Below are 19345 nucleotides of genomic sequence, written 5' to 3'. Positions count from 1 at the left end.
CTGTACAATTTACTGGCTACTTTCGTTCTGAAAAAGCCCGAGGGCCTGGTCCTGATCTCACACCAGTGAAACTCAAAAGTCCACTGAAGGCAAGCAAGCAACACTAGTATAAAATCTGAATCAAGCCCTGTCTGTCTACCCCTTATGGTTGTGAAGCTAACACACTGAATGTGCCCTGATGCAGGACGTCCCAGTCGGCAGTACAGACTCTCCAGTGTCTCCGCCCTTGACCCATGGTTTCCCAATGTGAAGCTGACAAAAATCTGGTCACATTTCACTGTTGCTATTCAGAACAGTGTAGAAAGCAGTAAAACTAAGAGGCATCAGGTCAATTTCAAGTTGTTGCTTAGGAAGTTATGAGGCAGGCATTGGAGCTATTGGCCCTAGATTTCACTGGTGCTTTTCAGTCCCACTCATCATTTGTTTCAGCCTTTGCATGCTGGGTGTAGTCCTGGCTATTTTATATAAATCAAACCGGTGGGAACATTAAAGTAAGCTTTCTGTATGGCTAGAAGGCTCAGAATGGTTTTGAAACCAGAGATCCAATACTCTCTTACTGATGTTGAAACCCATGCTACACAGTATGACAATTCAGGACGATTAGCAGCCTTGCTCAGGAAAGACCAGGACTAGAAAAGCCGAGGATGATAGAGATCTGAAAATTCACCTTAAGCCTGACCTCCATGTGGGCCTTGGCAGGGTCTATTATGGTGCTACCTGATTTCCAGCAGGCAGGGAATTAACTAGCTGTTCCGATCTCACACCAATGTACACTGTGGAGTAAAACAGGAAGGCTGGAGACTTGAGGGCCCAAGTCAGACACCAATGAATTCAGGAAGCTCTGTAAAAATAGCTCTGTGGTAACTAGAGGAGAGTGATGTCTTGGAGGAAGTAGAGCTCCATATGCAGTGGTTAGAGAGAGGGCTGAGTTGTAGCCCAAGTGGGGACTTTTGCTATTCGACTGTGGTCGGTTTGTTATAACTTGTGCATGTCAAGGCTGGGTCTACACAGGGGGGTTGGTTTGGAAATTAATTCCACTGTGGCCAACACCACTGCAGCTCGGCTGGCTGGAGTCCCCGGGCACTTGTCTGCCTTTAACAACCTCTCAGCCTGCTCGGCGCAGGACAACACGGTATTCCAAACACCCCTGCCCAGGGAAGTCCTGGCTACACTCACCCGCCAGGGCTGGCACCCAGGATGAAGCCGCACCCTTGGGGAATCTGTCAAAGACCAGCCCAGCCCTCCTGTCAACAACAGCTGGAGCGGGAGGGCGAATGGCTGGGTAAGCGCTTGGGGATGGCGAGGGCCAGCGATGGGGCGAAGCTGACCCCACCGACTGCGGCAGCCGGTCCCGGGAGGGGGCCGGGAGCCGGGGGCCAGCGGCCCGGGATGCTGCGGGAGACGAGGCCCCGGGCCCGGGCCCGGCCCGGCCGCTCTCACCTTCTTGACGGACAGGGAGATGTTCTCCAGGATCCGGTCCTTCACCTCCCCGGGCTCCATGGCGCTGCCCCCGGCGGCCGCTCGCTTCCTCCCCCGCCGGCCCGGCGGCCTCAGCCGCTCGCCGCCTCCCCGCCAGCCGCCCGGCGGCTCCGTCCTGCCGGCTCCGGGGGGCCCTGCCCCGCGCCCCGCCCGGCCCTCAGCTGAGCCCCGGCGCGCTCATCGCAGGCCCCGGCCCCTCGGCCGCTCCGCCGTGTGCGGGGAGCCCGGCCCGGCGCAGGGGAGGCAGCAGCGCCGCGGCCGCACTCGTGACGGGGCCGGAGCTGGAGGGCGGGGAGACGCGGCGGCAGAGGCGGGGGCAGGCGGCGGCTTCTCCCAGCCAGAGCCGGCCCCCTGCCGGGGAGCGGGGAGCCCCGGGCCGGGCCCCCTGCCGCCCCCGGGATCCGCAGCGCGGGACCCCCGGGTCCGGTGTCACCCCCGGGCGGGCCCCGCTTGGGCTATTGTCCGCCTGGCTCGGCCCAAGCTCCCACCTCATCGGCCGGGGCCCGGCTCCTTGCACCCCTAGCTAGGGTGACCAGCTGTCCCGATTTTACAGGGACAGTCCTGATTTTTGGGTCTTTTTCTTATATAGACTCCTATTACCCCCCACCCCCGTCCTGATTTTTCACACTTGCTGTCTGGTCACCCGACCCCTAGCTCAGAAAACCCCTGCTGTGGTCTCAGGGGGTTCAGGGTGAGTGGCTCCAGCTGCCCTTTGGTAAGCTAAAGAGCGGGGTCCAGGAGCGCAGTCACTGCGAGGCCACGATTGAGTCAGGGAGGGCACGGCCGGCACCGATTCTGTGACTTCTAGGGCTTCAGGAGGAGGAGGCCAGACTTTACGCCCCTGCCCAGCCCCTTGGGCTTGGTGGGGCTACGCGGCCCAGTCCCTCGGCATCCTGGGCTTGGCGAGGGCCATGTGCCCCAGCCCTGCGGTGTCCTGGGCTTGGCAAGGACCACAGTGAGGTCTGCATGCCCCAGTCCCACGGCATCCCAGGCTTGGCAAGGGCGTGTGCCCCAGCCCTGTGGTGTCCTGGGCTTGGCAAGGACTACAGCGAGGTCTGCCTGCCCCAGTCCCATGGCATCCCAGGCTTGGCAAGGGCCATGCACCCGTCCCCAGCCCTGCAGTGTCCTGGGCTTGGCAGGGCTGCAGCTGGGACCGCACGCTCCAGGGCCACGGCATCCCTGGCTTGGCGAGGGCCATGCACCCGTCCCCAGACCTGCAGTGTCCTGGGCTTGGCAGGGCTGCAGCCGGGACTGCACGCTCCAGTGCCACGGCATCCCTGGCTTGGCGAGGGCCATGCACCCCAGCCCTGCAGCATCCCAGGCTTGGTGGAGTCTGCATTTTTAGTAAAATAACGCACAAGTCACGGGCTCTGTGCATTTTTGTTTATTGCCCGTGACCTGTTCGTGACTTTTACGAAAAATAACCATGAAAAAAAAAAATCTTTGCCTTAACTATAAGGCATATGTTCTAATCCTTTAATCATTATTGTGGCTCTTCTCTGAAACCCAAATCTTTCCCATTTATCAACATCCTTCTTGAATTGTGGACACCAGAACTGGACCCAGTATGCCAGCAGTGGTTGCACCAGTGCCAAATTCAGAGGTAGAGAAGTTTTTACCTCTACTGCGGATTCCCTTCTTTATGTATCCAAGGATAACCTTAGCGCTTTTGGGCACTGTGTCGCCCTGGGAGCTCACGTTCAGCTCATTGTCTACCATGATCCCCAACTCTTTCACAATCCCGGCTTCCCAGAGTCCCCCATCCTGCAAGTATGGCCGACATTCTTGCTCCGTAGATGTATACATTTAGGTATATTAAAATGCATATTGTTTGCTTGCACCCAGTTTATTATTCTGTATTAGTGATCTGTGCTCTTCATTATTTACTATTTCCCCAGTTTTGTGTCATCTGCATATTTTATTAGTGATGATTTTGTTTTCTTCCAGGTCATTGAATGTTAAATAGCGTAGAGCCAAGAATGGATCCTTCCTGGACCCGATGAGAAACCCACCTGCTCACTCGTGATTCCCCATTTACAATTCCGTTTTGTGACCGTTCAGGTAGTTCCCTTTCAATCCATGTAATGTTAATTTTCTATCATTCTGGTTTTTTAAATAAAAATGTTATGCAGTACCAAGTCGAATGCCTTACCAAATTTGTAATCTCATAAAAAAAAAATGAAGTTACTTTGACAGGCTCTATTTTCCATAAACCCATGTTGATGGGGCATTAATTAATTACCCTCCTTTAATTCTTTATTAATTGAGTCCCATATCAGCCGCTACATTATCTTGAGCAGGAGCCATGTCAGACTGATAAGCCTATATGGGTCATCCCATTTACCATTTTTAAGTATGGGCACAACATCTGCTTTCATCCAGTCTTCTGGAACTTCCCCCGTGTTCAAAGGTTTATTTAAAATCAACAATAATGGCTCAGTGAGCGCCTCAGCCAGCTCTTTTAAAACTCTTAGATGCAAGTTATCTGGACCTGCAGATTTAAAAATGTTTAACTTTAGTGGCTGCTGTTTAACAAGCTCCTGAGATACCAGTGGAATGGAAAGAGTGTTGTTATCATTATATGATAGACTACATAATCCATTTCCCCCCAAAATACAGAACATTACTATTTATTAGACACCTCTGCCTTTTCTGCATTGTTATTGATAAATCTACCATTTCCATCTGGTAATGGACCAACACCATTGCCAGGATTCTTTTTTGTTCCTAATATACTTTAAAAACTCCTTATTGTCTTTAACTCTGCCAACCATAGATTTCTTGGTGTGTTCCTTTGCTTCTCTTATCAATTTTCTACAACTTCTAGTTTCTGAAATATATGTAATACACCTCTACCTTGACATAACGCTGTCCTCGGGAGCCAAAAAAATCTTACCGCGTTATATCGAACTTGCTTTGATCCGCCGGAGTGCGCAGCCCTGCCCCCCCAGAGCACTGCTTTACCATGTTATATCAGAATTCATGTTATACTGGGTCACGTTATATCAGGGTAGAGGTGTACTTTCAACTTTCCCTTTATTCCATTTGTTGTTTTTAATTTTTTTTTATATATACTTTCACTTCTCCTCTAAACCAATAAGGCCTTCTTCCACAATGGTGGCTTTTGAGTCATTTAGTAAAGTGTTCTTAAAAATAATTCCCAATTATCATTCACATTTTTCTGATTACTTTCTTCCTCCCAGCTGATTTGGCGGATATCTGTTTTCAGCTTTGTGAAATCGGCCCTTTTAAAGCACAAAGTATACTGTGACAAAGCTCTCTCCTTGTCTCCATGGGTCCTGCGTTTCCTGACAGATTTCACTAGCCTCAGAGGCTCACTGTGACCCTCCACGTAGCCCTTCTCTCTCTAGAGACAAGGGTCACAGCTTTCTGAGCCATTTTCTTCATAAGCCAGCAAGGGAGGTGAGGAGAAGCAACCCTCCCTGGCACAGTCTCTGTTGTCTCCCAGTCTCAGTGATTAATCAGGGGGGCAAAGGGGGCAGCCCAGACCCACCCTCTACTCCAGGCTCCAGCCCAGGGACCCTAATAGTATCAGCTATGGTAGCTGACCTTTTAGAAACAGGACACATACAATTTCCTGGGCTACTTCCCCACTTCCTCAAGTTCCACTTCACCCTTACCTCAGGCCCTCCTTTCTTGTGCCTGGTATGGTGTGTACTCCTCAGTCTCTCCAACAGCACAGCTTCCTCCCACAGCTCCTGATATGCACGCCCACCTGACTAACTGGGAGGCTTTTAACTAGTTTCAGCCAGCCCCTGATTGGCTTCAGGTGTCCCAATCAACCTAGCTGTCTCCACTGCTTTCTGGGAGGATCTTAATTGGCCCCAGGTGTCTTGATTAACCTGGAGCAACTGCCATTTGGTTACCATGGTACCAGGGATTTGTTTAGCCTAGGGCTAACATACCTGTTCCTCACTACTTTCCTATAGCTATCTGGCCTTGCCCCGTCACAATACATATTACTGGTTTGGACTTTATTCTGCTTCCACATTACAAATGTGATCAAGTCATGATCACTTGTACCTTGGCTACCATTAATTTTTAGCTCTGTGATCAGTTCCTCTTTATCTTGCAAGACTCAGTCTAATTTAGAATTCTCCCACGTTGGTTTAAAACAATTTTAGAGTTAGGAAATTGTAATCTAGAATGTTTAAAAAATTCCAGGGATGTTTTAGTCCTCACAGCTTGAGACTTCTGGCATATTGAAGTGTGGCAGCTCAGTCTGTAAGTACCTACATGGGGGGAAATATTTAATAATGGGCTTGTCAATCTAGCAGAGAAAGGTCTAATGACCAAATGGTTAGAAGTTGAAGCTAGACAAGTTCAGACTGGAAATAAGGCGTGCATTTTTAACAGTGAGCATAATTAACTACTGGAACAATTGACCCAAGGTTGTGGTGGATTCTCCATCACTGACCATTTTTAACTCGAGATTTGAGGTTTTTCTACTAGAGCTCTAGGAATTATCTCGGGGCAGTTCCATAGCCTGTGTTATACAAGGGGTCAGGTTGGATGACCACAAAGGTCCCTTCTGGCCTTGGGATCTGTGAATCTAAGATGCCGTTTTTACTAGCAGAAGGCAGCATGAGATCCAGCGGTAGGAAGCTGAAGCTAGACCAGGCGTAGGCAACCTATGGCACGCGTGCCGAAGGCAGCACGCGAGCTGATTTTCAGTGGCACTCACACTGCCCGGGTCCTGGCCACCGGTCCGGGGGGCTCTGCCTTTTAATTTAATTATAAATGAAGCTTCTTAAACATTTTAAAAACCTGATTTACTTTACAGACAACAATAGTTTAGTTCTATATTATAGACTTATAGAAAGAGACCTTCTAAAAACGTTCAAATGTATTACTGGCACGTGAAACCTTGAATTAGAGTGAATAAATGAAGACTCGGCACACCACTTCTGAAAGGTTGCTGACCCCTGAGCTGGACGTATCCAGATTAGAAATAAATGAAGTGAGGGTAATTAACCATTGAGACAATCTACCGGCGGCTCTGATGGCGGCTCTGTCACTTGCAAGCTTTAGATCAAGATTAGGGTGTCTTTGCAAACAATACGCTAGAGCTCAAACAGAAATTAGAGGCTTCACGCTGAAATTACTGGGCGAGGTTCTCTGGCCCGTGCTATGCAGGAGGTGCTACTAGACGACCAATGCCATCTTATTCACAGAGCAGGGATGGTGCAAGTTAATGGCAGGGCTAGCTTCCTCCCCAGCCACCAGGCCTCCATCCACCAGAGCTACCTCGAAGAGGGAGAAAGGAGTTCTGTCTCTTGGGTCTGCTTCACTTGTAGCCTCTCTGCTAAGGCTATGAACAGGGGAGCCACTTGGTGCCATCTGTCACAGTCATTTGAGAGACATGGATACTTGTCCATTAACAATTGGCCTGAGCCAACCAACTACTTTTCTGTCAGTTAGGGTCCAATCCTGCAAGTAGGGTGACCAGATGTCCCGATTTTATAGGGACAGTCCTGATATTTGAGGCTTTGTCTTCTATGGGTGCCTATTACCCCCCAGCCCCTGTCCCGATTTTTCACACTTCCTCTCTGGTCACCCTACCTGCAAGGTTCTGGACACCCCCAACTTTTATCAACTCTGCTGGGAGTCAGAAGAACTCAGGATCTCATGGGATTACGCTCTTACCGACCTGTGTAGAGGACTGGAAGTAAAAAGGACTGGATCCCGTTACTGATCTGCAGCAAGTCGATTCCCCCCTCCCCCCCCGCTTATATAATAATGACCTGTTCAAAACCAAGTGTCATTTGTTTGAGACACAGTAAAGTGCAATGACACGAGAGATCAGGGAGGGGGCTGCTTCGGAACCTCTGTAGGGTGACCAGACGTCCCGATTTTATCGGGACTGTCCTGATATTTGCTTCTTTGTCCCGCGTCCCGACCAATGTTTGGTCGGGACACTGGACAAAGAAATTTTCCCTGCCGCTCCGGCGCTCGGCCCCCCCCGCCGCCCCGGCTTCACCCTCTCCTTCCCCCATTGGCTCCCTCCCCAAATCCCCGCCTCTTCCCCAGCATTCCTCCTCCCTCCCAGGCTTGCAGCATGGTGGCGCAAGCCTGGAGGGAGGGGATGGCGGCGGCGGTGCCTGGATCCTGGAGCTGGTGAGTCAGCTCCAGCACCCGGGCACTGGGCGGGCAAAGGGGGGCGGGCAATGGAGGGAGACAGGGGGGCTCAGCTGTGAGCCCCTCCGCCGCGCCAGAGGGCTTCTGCACCCGGGGCCGGGAGCGCAGCCTGAAGGCTGCTCCAGCCCTGCAGCCCGCGGGGCAGCGCGGTGGGTCTGGTCGGGGGGCAGCACGGAGCGGGCAGGTGCCAGGTGGGCGGCGCGGGGGCCTGGACCGAATCCCTGCTGCTGCCGGGGAGCCCCGCGCCTCTCCGTCCCGCTCGCGGCTGCGGCTCCTTTCTGGCGGGACGCGCCCCCCGACCTGCCCCACTCACATGCGGCGCGCGTCCAGCTGCTCCTTCCCGGCGGGAGGGAGACTAGGCGCGGGGGACATGCGCTGCATGTGCCCGGGGCAGCGGGAGGCGCGTCCCGCCGGGAAGGAGCCACAGCCGCGAGCGGGAGGGAGAGGCGCGGGGCTCCCCGGCAGCAGCGGGGATTCGGCTCCTACCGCCCCCCCCCGGCTCCTGCCCGCTCCGCGCTGCCCCCGCCCAGACCCACTGCGCCCCGCATATGCCCGTGGCGGGCCAGGGGGCGGGAGGCTCCGCGGGGACTCGGGGAGGGCAGCGTGCGGGGCCTGCTAATGCCCCAGGCTCCTTAAAACTTTTTTTTTGCTCCCCCCCCCCTTTTTTGGCTTCGCCCCCGTCCCGATATTTTATACTGGTAATCTGGTCACCCTAGAACCTCTGGGCTGATGCTAGTTGTTCTTAGAAAGAAAAAATATAGTTGAAATTTGTTTTAGAAAATAGCATGGACGAAAGGTGAAAATCATTTCAAATAAAACACGGCGTTGCCCAAAGTCACCCTATCAGCATGATTTTGGCCCCTTTTGGTGGGGGTGGGGAAATACCATGATATGAAACAGGCAGCTCAGGAGTTTGGCCAGAGCCACCAGCAGTTCCCCTATCCAGCCACTAACGCCTTCTGCGCGGAGGGCAGACATAGCTGCTGTCTGCAAAGCCAGGCCCCCCTGTGCCAGCCAGAGCTTCAGAGCGCAGCTACCCCACTCCAGCCTCGCCAGCAGCTGCCTGACAGCCGTCCCCATACACAGGGACTCTAGGAATGAAAAGACTGGGTGTAAGAGCCCCAGGGAAGCCTCTTTCTTTGCAAGCTGGAACTAGGGACAACTGCAGGACCCTGCCTGCTTGGGAATTTGGAGGCCTGCCGGAATTGAATGAGGGGAGGAATCGGCGTGGTGGTGTCTCTATATTTGCACATGGTGTGTATTTAAGGTTGGATTTTCAAGCTGTAATTATCCTGTATTGGGGTGGGGCAGGGGAGTTCATAAACTACAAGACAAACTTGATTTAGTCTTGGTTTAAAATCTCAATTTTTAGGCCAGTCTCATGATTTTTGGGGTTCTGACTCAGGCTTTCCGAACTCCAGGAGCTGACGCTACTGAACACGACGTGCAACCCGCTGTGGGGACTGATGCCTGATTTTAGTTTCATCTCCGTATTAAGTCACAAGAGAAATGGGTTTAATTTGCACTGTTTCCCCAACCTGGTACATAATTCCCTGGCAGGGCTCTGCAGTGAGCTGGCTGACGCTCTGGCACAGAGCACGGAGCGCTTGCCAGTTTTTTGAGGTAAACTCCACCAGCGTAATGCAATTACAGAGTTAGCCAAGCCAGTTTTGCAACTTTGCTGAGACCGTGGGAGAACCTCTTGGGGAGCAAGTGTGTTGGGAAAGAAGATCATAAACTCACTGGGTAGAACAGGGCTGGAGCCAAAAAAATAAAGTCATCCTCATTTTTCTTCCCATCTCCCAACTACTGCTGCAGTAAAAATAGCAGCACTGTTTATTATTGTTCTATCCAGAGACCCCACTAAAGATCAGGGCCCCCTGGGCTTGGCCTCGTATCTCCCTAAACATTTCCAGTCTAACTAGACAAGGAAGACAACAGGTGGGAAGGGAATCTGTGGCACAGAGCGGGGATGGGACTTACAAGGCAGACCGAACATCACGGACAGAGCTAGGATTAGAACCCAGCTCTCCTAGGGCCACTAGCCCCTATGGCCTCGGGAAGGAGTTGTTCGGAAGTGACAGAAGAGGTCAGTGAGCGGAATTTGGATAGTGAAATATTCCCTTTCAAGGGATCTGACAGGTCACACGTGGAACATTGTTCTTGTTTAACGGTGTATTTTGGGATTAAACTTGTGCATAGCAAATGAAGGTTCTGCACCACTGGCCAGCACTAAATGCATCTTGCATTCTTTCGACTTTGATCCCAAAATGCATGTAGACAGTATACAGCCAGGAATTTGCTTCGAGCCCGGAGCCTGCTCCAGGTGTATAGGCCCTAGCACCAGCGTATGTTCCCGCATATTTTGCCTTCAGCCCTTTGGGCTCCTCACACCTGTCCCTTGATCTCTCCAGGTTTCTACTTTACTTCAATAGCCCCCACCCCTTTTGTTAAGGCTGCCTTATGTCTCCCATTCTCCATTGCCCCCGGCACGTTGACAGGGAGAGGTTATGAGCTGTCTTCTTTGCCCACCGCCTTCTCCCAGGCAGCGTGTCCATTGAACTGAGCAGCCCTTGGCTGCGGAGATGCGCGTGGGGATGCAGCAGGGACTGAACCAGAGTTTTACTAAGGTGCCGTGGTTCTTTGGGGTCCCAGGTGCTGCTGTGGCCCCTCCAGGTCCTCCTTTCGCTTCGCTCCCATTCGTGCACCGTTCACAGAGAAAAGCACAGTGGGGTGGAAACACAGATCACCCCCATAACTAAATTTCCATTGTGGGGGCATTAGACCCCATCCTGCCTGGTTCTGCCATCCCTGGAAATTGTGGCCCTTTGGCACAACACAAAGAATGGGCCTGGGTGCCAGGGCAATGGGTCTCCTGCAGGGCAGTGAGCCTGGCTGCATCTGCTGCAGGGCCTGCCAGGATCCACTCTTCCCACGCAGCCAGGGCCCAGCTCCCTGAATCAGCCCCAGGGGGAGGCTGAGAGGGGGCCAGGCCGGCTACCCCCGTCCCCTGCTGTTCAGGAACTCCTAAGCCCAAGGCCATGATTCCTGGAGCTGGGGCAGGGGACTCAGTCCCTGGCTACTGGGGTGGAGGATGGTGGGCCTCCCAGCAGCTGCAGCCAGGCTTAAGGACCCCAGGGGAGACTCCCTACCCTGCATCCACACATGCGAACAGGCTGCCACTTCCATCGATAGTCAGGCGCTCTGGCCCCTTCCTTGCACCCCTGGGCGGCAGGTATATAGGGGAGGTCTAGTCAACTCGACATGGTGCAGATGGCTCTTACCTCGTTAAAAAAACTGGGTGGGTGGGAATGTAGAGTAATAGGAACAGGCCTGTCTCAGCTGGAAGGTAACATGGGATAGGGACAAGCACTCAGCCTAAATGCATTGCACAACCTATCAAAAATACAGTCAGGAACCAGACAGCAGTTAGATGGTCACTCCCTTCAATCCACTCCTCTTGCTACTGGCAGATGTAGCATCAGCAGGTCTCCCGCTGAAGTGGCACGACTTGAGTAAACCATAACTATTAAGGTACAAAGAAGTGACAGTGTACACAGACAAGTATAAATGTACATTTAAAAATACCAGAAAGACACCTTCTCCTAGAGTTTAGAAAGCAACAGAGGGTCCGGTGGCACCTTTAAGACTAACAGAAGTATTGGGAGCATAAGCTTTCGGGGGTAAGAACCTCACTTCAAGTCTTGCATCTGAAGAAGTGAGGTTCTTACCCACGAAAGCTTATGCTCCCAATACTTCTGTTAGTCTCAAAGGTGCCACCGGACCCTCTGTTGCTTTTTACAGATTCAGACTAACACGGCTACCCCTCTGATACTAGAGTTTAGAGACAGTTGTCACTCGGTAAAGTAGCTCCGGGGATATTATTGTCTCATTGTTTTCTGTAGCCAGCTGTTGTCTCTTGTCTTATACTCAGACTACAAGTTGTTTAGGTCAGGGACTGCCTTTGTTGTGCATTTGTCAGGCACAATGGGGCCCTGTCACGTCCTAGGGCAGCAAAACCCCCAAAACAGCCGATGAAATTCAGGGTATGTCTACACTGGCAGAGTTCCAGCGCCGCTCAGAGCGCTGAAGGGAAACCGCTGTTGTGTGTTCACACCATCAGCTGTCTGCGCAATAGCGTGTTCACACTTGCGGCACTTGCAGCAGTATTCGGAGCGGTGCACTCTGGGCAGCTGTCCCACAGAGCACCTCTTCCTCTTCCGCTGCTAAGAGTTGTGGGAAGCTGGAGGGGGTCACAGGGCATCCTGGGTCCTGTCCCAATGCCCTGTGATGCATTGCTTCGCATCCCAGCAATCCCTGTGCTTCCGTCCGCATTTGATGCCATCTTTCAATGGTTTATGTACTGCACGCGCTGCCTCTTCAGGCTGCAGGAATGGATCCCGCACTGTTGACCAATATGCTGCTCGCTCTCAGTAACTCGTCCCAAGTGGCAGTGGAGTTATTCTTTAAACTACAAAGGCAAGAGGAGTTCGACATTGACCTTGCCACGTGTACTAGCTATGACACGAGATTGCTTGTGGCATTCATGGAGGCGCTGACCACAGGGGAACACCCCTTTGGGGCTCGGGAAACAAGCACCGAGTGGTGGGATCACATCGTCATGCACGTCTGGGATGACAAGCAGTGGCCACAGAACTTTCACATGAGGAAAGCCACATTTGTGGGACTGTGTGATGAGCTCGCCCCAGCCCTGCGGAGCAAGGACACAAGAATAAGAGCTGCCCTGTCACTGGAGAAGCACGTGGCGATTGCACTGTGGAAGCTGGCTATGCCAGACTGTTACCGATCAATTGCTAACCAGTTTGGAGTGGGAAAGTCAACAGTTGGACTCGTGTTGACGGAAGAGTGCAGGGCTATTAATTGCATCCTGCTCCAAAAGACCGTGACTCTGAGCAACGTGCGTGACATTGTGGATGGCTTTGCACAAATAGGCTTCGCTAACTGCAGAGGGGCGATAGATGGCACGCATATTCCAATTCTGGCCCCAGACTCCTAGCCACTGAGTACATCAATCAGAAGAGGTATTTCTCAGTGGTTCTCCAGGCACTTATGGATCACCATGGGCATTTGTAATCATGCTGCCTTTGGTGGGACACTTCTGAGAGTATCAATTCAGGACAAATTGCTTGGAGAAGGGCAGTTACAGCCCAAGGCTGGTGGTTCTCCACCTCTAAGGCAAACCAAACCAAACCAAACCAGCCAAACAGAGAGGACTTCAGTTTTACCCCACTGGCTAATCATAAGTCATACAATCAATTCCCTTAGACACTCCAGTTTCCAGTATCACCACCAGTGCCACTCATTCTGGGGACGAATGGTTATGAAAACCAATACCCCAGTAAAAAAAAGTTCTCCCGATCCCAAAGGACCAAGCCCCAGGTCAATATACAAGTCAGATCTTACCCACAAATCATACTGTCACCCATCTTTTAGAATCTAAAATCTAAAAGGTTTCAGAGTAGCAGCCGTGTTAGTCTGTATCCGCAAAAAGAAGAACAGAAGTACTTGTGGCACCTTAGAGACTAACAAATTTATTAGAGCATAAGCTTTCATGGAGAAGTGGGCTGTAGTCCACGAAAGCTTATGCTCTAATAAATTTGTTAGTCTCTAAGGTGCCACAAGTACTCCTGTTCTTTTTAAAATCTAAAGGTTTATTCATAAAAGGAAAAAGATATAGATGAGAGCTAAAATGGTTACATGGAATCAATTACATTCAGTAATGGCAAAGTTCTTGGTTCAGGCTTGTAGCAGTGATGGAATAAACTGCAGGTTCAAATCAAATCTCTGGAGTACATCCACAGTTGGGATGGGTCCTCAGTCCTTTGTTCAGAGCTTGAGTTTGTAGCAAGGTTCCTCCAGAGGTCAGAATCAGGATTGAAGACAAAATGGAGGGGTTTTCAGGGCCTTTTATATTTTCTGCCCATGGAAGGACACCCCTTTGTTCTTACTGTAGAAAATCAAAGAAGCAAGATGGAGTCTGGATCACATGGGCAAGTCACATGTCCATGCATGATTCAGTTTGCAGGCCGACGCCATTATTTACATGTTAAGTTTGAACTTTCCCAGGAAAGCTCAAATATGGATTGACGTCTCCCAAAGTTCATTGTCAGTTAAGTGTTTCTTGATTGGGCACTTATTGAGAAGTCCTTTCTCAAGAAGCTGACCAAATGCTTCACTGAGGCTACTTAGAATCAAAACACATTGAGATACAAGTACATAACCAATATTCATAACTTCAACTACAAAATGGTACACACATACTGATAGCATAATCATAACCAGCAAATCATAACCTTTTCATAGACACCTCACACAACCACCTTTGTACTATATTTGCTGCAAATATATAACAGTGGTAGCAGTTTATGTCAATAATGTCAGAGCATTTCATGGACATTAATGCAGACTGGTCCAGAAAGGTGAAAGACACAGGCATCTTTCAGAACACTGGCCTGTTTGGGAAGATGCAAGCAGGGACTTTCTTCCCGGACCAGATGATCAGCATAGAGGAAGTCAAAATGCCCATTGTGATCCTGAGAGACCCTGCCTACCCCTTAATGCTGCGGCTTATGAAGCCATACACGGAGCACCTTGACAGCAGCAAGGAGCGGTTCAACAACAGGCTGAGCAAGTGCAGAATGACTGTGGAATGTGCTTTTGGCCGTTTAAAGGCATGCTGGCGCTGCCTATATGGGAGGCTGGACTTGGCTGATGACAATATTCCTATGCGTATAGCCGTGTGCTTTACGCTCCATAATATTTGTGAAGGGAAGGGTGAAAGCTTCACTAAGGGCTGGACTGCTGAGGCTCAGTGCCTGGAGGCTGAATTTGAACAGCCAGAGACCAGGGCTATTAGAGGGGCACAGCGCGGGGCCATAAGGATCAGGGATGCCTTGAGACAGCAATGTGAAGCTGAAATCCACTAATATTTGTTGCTATGCTCCGGAGTGCAGTGCTTGTAATGCTAGGAGGTGATTGTGATTGGTGCAGATGATGCACTATGAAGGTTTAAGAAAATTGCCTATTGCTTTGCAAGACTCTGTTTGCTTTCAATTAATTGAATAAAGATTGCTTTCAAACCCAAACAATTCTTTTATTAAAGAACCACAACCGGTGGAGAGAGAGAAACAAAAAAACCCACATCTGCACTGAGGGTTAGGGGGAAGGGAGGATCCCAGGATGATTAAAGATTTGTGTATGTCCAGGTATCATATCCATCCTTCTCCTTTGGAGTACAGTGCAGCAGGTACTGTACTTCAGCAGGGCTAAACTGCAGAGGGACAGGTGTTGAGTGCAGTGGGTACTGGGAATCCACAGGGCTGGACTGTGATGGGGGAGGAGTGGAATGCTGCGGGTAGAGAGTGGAGCCAGGAGGTTGATAAGAGTGTGTTGGTGTCTGGGGGACACATGGGAAAGTTTTGCAACAGCGGCTGCAGGGGAGGGCGTGCACGCATGCGAGGAGCTGCTCTGTTTGTAGTGCTAGGAGCGCCTGGAGCGTGTCCGCTTGGTGCTCCATAACGTTTAAGAGCCACTCCATGGCTTCGTTCTGGCGCGCCGCGTTCTCCTTTTGGTCCCTCTTCTCGCTGTTCCGCCACTACTTCAATTTTTGTTTTTTGGCTGCCGAGTGCATCATGACATCACACAGAAAGTCCTCTTTAGTTCTTCGTGGCCACTTTCTAATTCTGCACAGCCGTTCGGCCGGCGATAACAAAGAGGGAGGGCTGGGCTCCCAAGGTCATATCTGTGAAACCAAAATCAACAGGTTTCAGAGTAGAAGCCGTGTTAGTCTGTATCCGCAAAAAGAACAGGAGTACTTGTGGCACCTTAGAGACTAACAAATTTATTAGAGCATAAGCTTTCGTGGACTAACAAATTTATTAGAGCATGAGCTTTCGTGGACTACAGCCCACTTCCGAAGAAGTGGGCTGTAGTCCACGAAAGCTTATGCTCTAATAAATTTGTTAGTCTCTAAGGTGCCACAAGTATTCCTGTTCTTTTTGCAAAATCAACAGTTTATAGAAGCCGTATTGTTTGCAACACACAGACCATTGATTCAGTGATTTAAAACACAGCCACTATTCACATACCTGTCACTAACTGGCTGACCCCAGGCAAGCACACATGAGCCACAAGACCCCCAAAATGGTGAGGAGCCACAGGGGCAGGGAAAACCAGTGTTCTCGGACCCTAGTGTACACTGGGCACTTGGGGACAGCCAGGACTGTAGGGGGGCTTTATAATCATTACTGTCCCCACATTTTCCACAGGCTGTGTTCATTATGGAAGATATCTGGCTGGTGAGGGTGAGCAGGGAATCAAGGAAGGGTCTTCTCCAAGACTGCAGCTTCCACCCTGGCCCTTATGCGGCTCACCTGTGTGCAGCAATGGTCCCTCTTGTCCCCCATGATGGCAGAGTGGTGCAGGAAAGTTTCCCTTAATGGGGCGAGAAACAAAGCAGCTCTGACAAAGAACCTGCGGCAGCGGATTGCCCAGTATCTCCATGAGCGTTTCGTGGAGATCTCGGAGGCAGATTCCTGTGAAGTGAAGGAGTCAATCAACACCCCGTTCTGCCGCTCAGACTAGGCATGTGGTGGTACACACATCATGCAGACACAAGTCTGCTTTCTCCAGCCCTCCTGCCCCCAACAACTCACTTCAGTGATTCCCAAAATCAAAGCCACTTAACCAGGGGCCTCCTCTCCTCTTTGCACTTCGCCAAGCTCCAACAGCTGTGACTGGCTAGCCTCCTCCAGGGCATAGCTCCTGGCTGCATGAATCTCTGACCTCCTAGTCATCCTCTGCCTCTGGGTCCTCCTCTCCCTCTTTGTCCCAAGATTTCCTCCTCCTGGCTCGGTCTACTCTTGACTGGCACATGAGCCAGTGAAGTATCTACAGGGGCCTTCGCAGTGGAGGTGGGGTCTCCACCGAGTATTGCGTCCAGCAGCTCGTAGGTGCAGCACCAACAGCGATTTGCCTCCCGTGCCTTGTGGTAGGCGTTCCGCAGCCCCTTCCCCTTGACCCTGCACTGCAGTGTGTCCCAGTCATGGCCCCTTTCTGTCATGCATCGTGACATCTGTCCGTAGGTATCGTAATTCCTATGGCTGGAGCACAGCTGGGACTGGACAGCCTCCTCTCCCCAAATGCTGATGAGGTCCAGCAGCTCAGCATTGCTCCAAGCAGGGGATTGCCTCGTGCATGGAACAGGCATTGTCACCTGGAAAGATGCGCTGAGACCACTGCATGCGTCACCGAGCAAACAGGAAGGGGACTTTCAAAATTCCCAAGGAATTTACGGGGTGGGGATGACTGGTTGGTCACCTGAGGGCAGGGCGGTAGAGTTCAAACCGATAACCAGAGAGGCAAGAACAGGCATTGTGGGACACCTCCCAGAGGCCAATTGCAGTGCTGTAATCAACCAGCGTGTCTACATTGGCACCGCAGCGCTGTATGCCTGGCGCGGAAAGCTCTATGCCTCTTGTCGGGGTGGTTTTTTTACAGCGCTGCAACTGTGCAGTTTCTGCGCACTAAGTGGCTTAGCAGTGTTTACACCTCAGGAGTTGTAGCGCAGAAAGCTGCTTCACTGGGCAGAAACTTGCCAGAGTAGACAAGACCTTACAGGCGCCTTCTTCTGCAACATGCAAAACATGTTCGTATATAGTAGGCAACAGCCTCTCTCTGTACTGGCTTAATACAATCATCTATGGAACAGGTTTCAGAGGGGTAGCCGTGTTAGTCTGTATCAGCAAAAAGAACTAGGAGTCCTTGTGGCACTATTTCCCCATGTTAATTTCCCCCCTACTGTTACTCACACCTTCTTGTCAACTGTTTGAAATGGGCGATCCTGATTATCACTACAGATTGTTTTTCTCCTGCTGATAATAGCCCATCTTAATCGATTAGTCTCATTAGAGTTGGTATGACAACACCCATTTTTTCATGTTCTCTGTATCTATATATTTATCTTCCTACTGTATTTTCCACTCCATGCATCTGATGAAGTGGGCTTTAGCCCACGAAAGCTTATGCTCAAATAAATTTGTTAGTCTATTCGGGGCCACAAGGACTCCTCGCTCTATGGACCAGTGTCACAGACATAGGCCCCTTAGTAAGAAGAAAGGTGTCAACAAACTGGAAGGAATTTAGACAAGCAACAAAGGCTGCTCCGGAGCTGGAACAACTTATGGAGAACAAAGCGAAGAGTTAAATTGCTTTGATAAAAAGGGTTGGGACATAGATTCATAGATTACAAAGCCAGAAGGAACCGTTTGTGATCATCTGGTCTGACTTCCTGTATAACAAGCCACAGAACTTCCCCAAAATCATTCCTAGAGCAGATCTCGAAAAATATCGTTTTATTTAACAATGGTTAGTGATGGAGAATCCGCCATGATCCATCTGCAACAGTGTAGGGATACTGATACCGGGAGCAGAGGGGTAATTACTGACAGTGGCAAAAGGGAGTGAATATCGGGATGAACACTGACTGCAAGTCCAGTGTCTAACTACCTGCATTCCTGTGAACCTCCCCACGCTGCAGAGAAACCAGTCAAAGCCTTCAAGCCAGGCACAAACTTCAGCTGTCAAAAATGTTGGCAATTTTAATTAGACAGAAGGTGACTTAAAACTAGTCACCATTTTGGCAGGCTCTGCATTGTTTAACCCTGAGGAAGGCAACACTTCCTCAGGTGCTGTAGCCCATGAATTTAATTAGCAGCCATGGCACCACTTAGCACGCTTTGTTCATGAGACTCTACATGCATGAGGGATGTCTCAGCCCCAACTTACAAATGGGGAGATACAGGCAAAGGTGCTAAATGATTTGCCCAAGGCCACAGAGTGAGTCAAAGCCAGGATTAGAACACACGATTTCCCGAATCCCACATTCCTGGTGTAGCTAGGGTGACCCGATAGCAAGTGTGAAAAATTGGTACAGGGGGTGGGGGGTAATAGGAGCCTATGTAAGAAAAAGCCCCAAATATGGGGACTGTCCCTATAAAATCAGGACATCTGGTCACCCTAGATTTAGCCACTAGACCTTATAGCTGCCCTCTCAGACCCTTGGCCACGTAATGTTTGAATCAGCAGATTGTTAGAATCATGAATATCTTTACATCACATATAGGTAAGGTATAGAATACTAATGAAGAGCATGAGGCAGGTAAGAAGTGAACCTGTGTGATTAAGCTCAGTGACAGCTCCAAGGTGCTGCGTGTCATTTAATCATCTTCCTTCCCGTTCTCATTGCTCAAACTACTAAGGGGCAGACAGGTGCGAGATGCAAGACTTATCCACTTGTGGCTGAAGTCTGATCTACAGTTTCCATAGTGGTATCACTTTGTTGGCTGGGGGTGTGATTTTTAGTGATCGGTTTTACCAATATAACTAAGTAAGGATGCAGCATTACTGGATTAAATGTGCTTCTACGGATATAGCGTATTCCCTTTCCAGTACAGGTATAATTAAAGCAGAATAACTTGCGTATGGACAAGGCTCAGATGTCTGGAGAAAAAAAAACTTCCAGACAAAGAAAAAATGTAATTGTAAACCAGGAATAGTCATTGAGCAGGTGTGTTTCCAGTAGGGTCCTGAAGGGATTGGTTCTTGTCCCTTCACTATTTAACATTTTTAACAATGACCCGGAAGAAAACAAAATCATCATTAATAAAGCGTGCAGATGACAAAAATT

General features: G+C 50.4%; 1 protein-coding gene and 1 long non-coding RNA gene across 3 annotated transcripts in view; one reads left to right on the top strand and one right to left on the bottom strand.

Annotated features, from left to right (window-relative positions):
* Nucleotides 1-1741, bottom strand: part of PLEKHM2 (pleckstrin homology and RUN domain containing M2) — a 58026-nt gene extending 56285 nt beyond the window's left edge. For both annotated transcript variants that reach the window (XM_054009151.1, XM_054009152.1), the window contains exon 1: nt 1441-1741. In XM_054009151.1, coding sequence (XP_053865126.1) covers nt 1441-1500 — 60 coding nt within the window. In that variant the 5' untranslated portion in view covers nt 1501-1741. The remainder of the gene's footprint in view (nt 1-1440) is intronic.
* On the top strand, nt 977-3613 carry LOC128826084 (uncharacterized). The gene is made up of 2 exons (XR_008442786.1): nt 977-1282; nt 3427-3613. It is a non-coding gene; the product is annotated as an uncharacterized LOC128826084 (long non-coding RNA).
* The last annotated feature ends 15732 nt before the right edge of the window (nt 3614-19345 follow it).

This window comes from Malaclemys terrapin, chromosome 19 (genome assembly GCF_027887155.1).
Source record: "Malaclemys terrapin pileata isolate rMalTer1 chromosome 19, rMalTer1.hap1, whole genome shotgun sequence".
NCBI lineage: Eukaryota > Metazoa > Chordata > Testudines > Emydidae > Malaclemys > Malaclemys terrapin.
The sequence above is the reverse complement of the archived record's forward strand: the minus strand, read 5'-3'. Positions and strand labels throughout refer to the sequence as shown.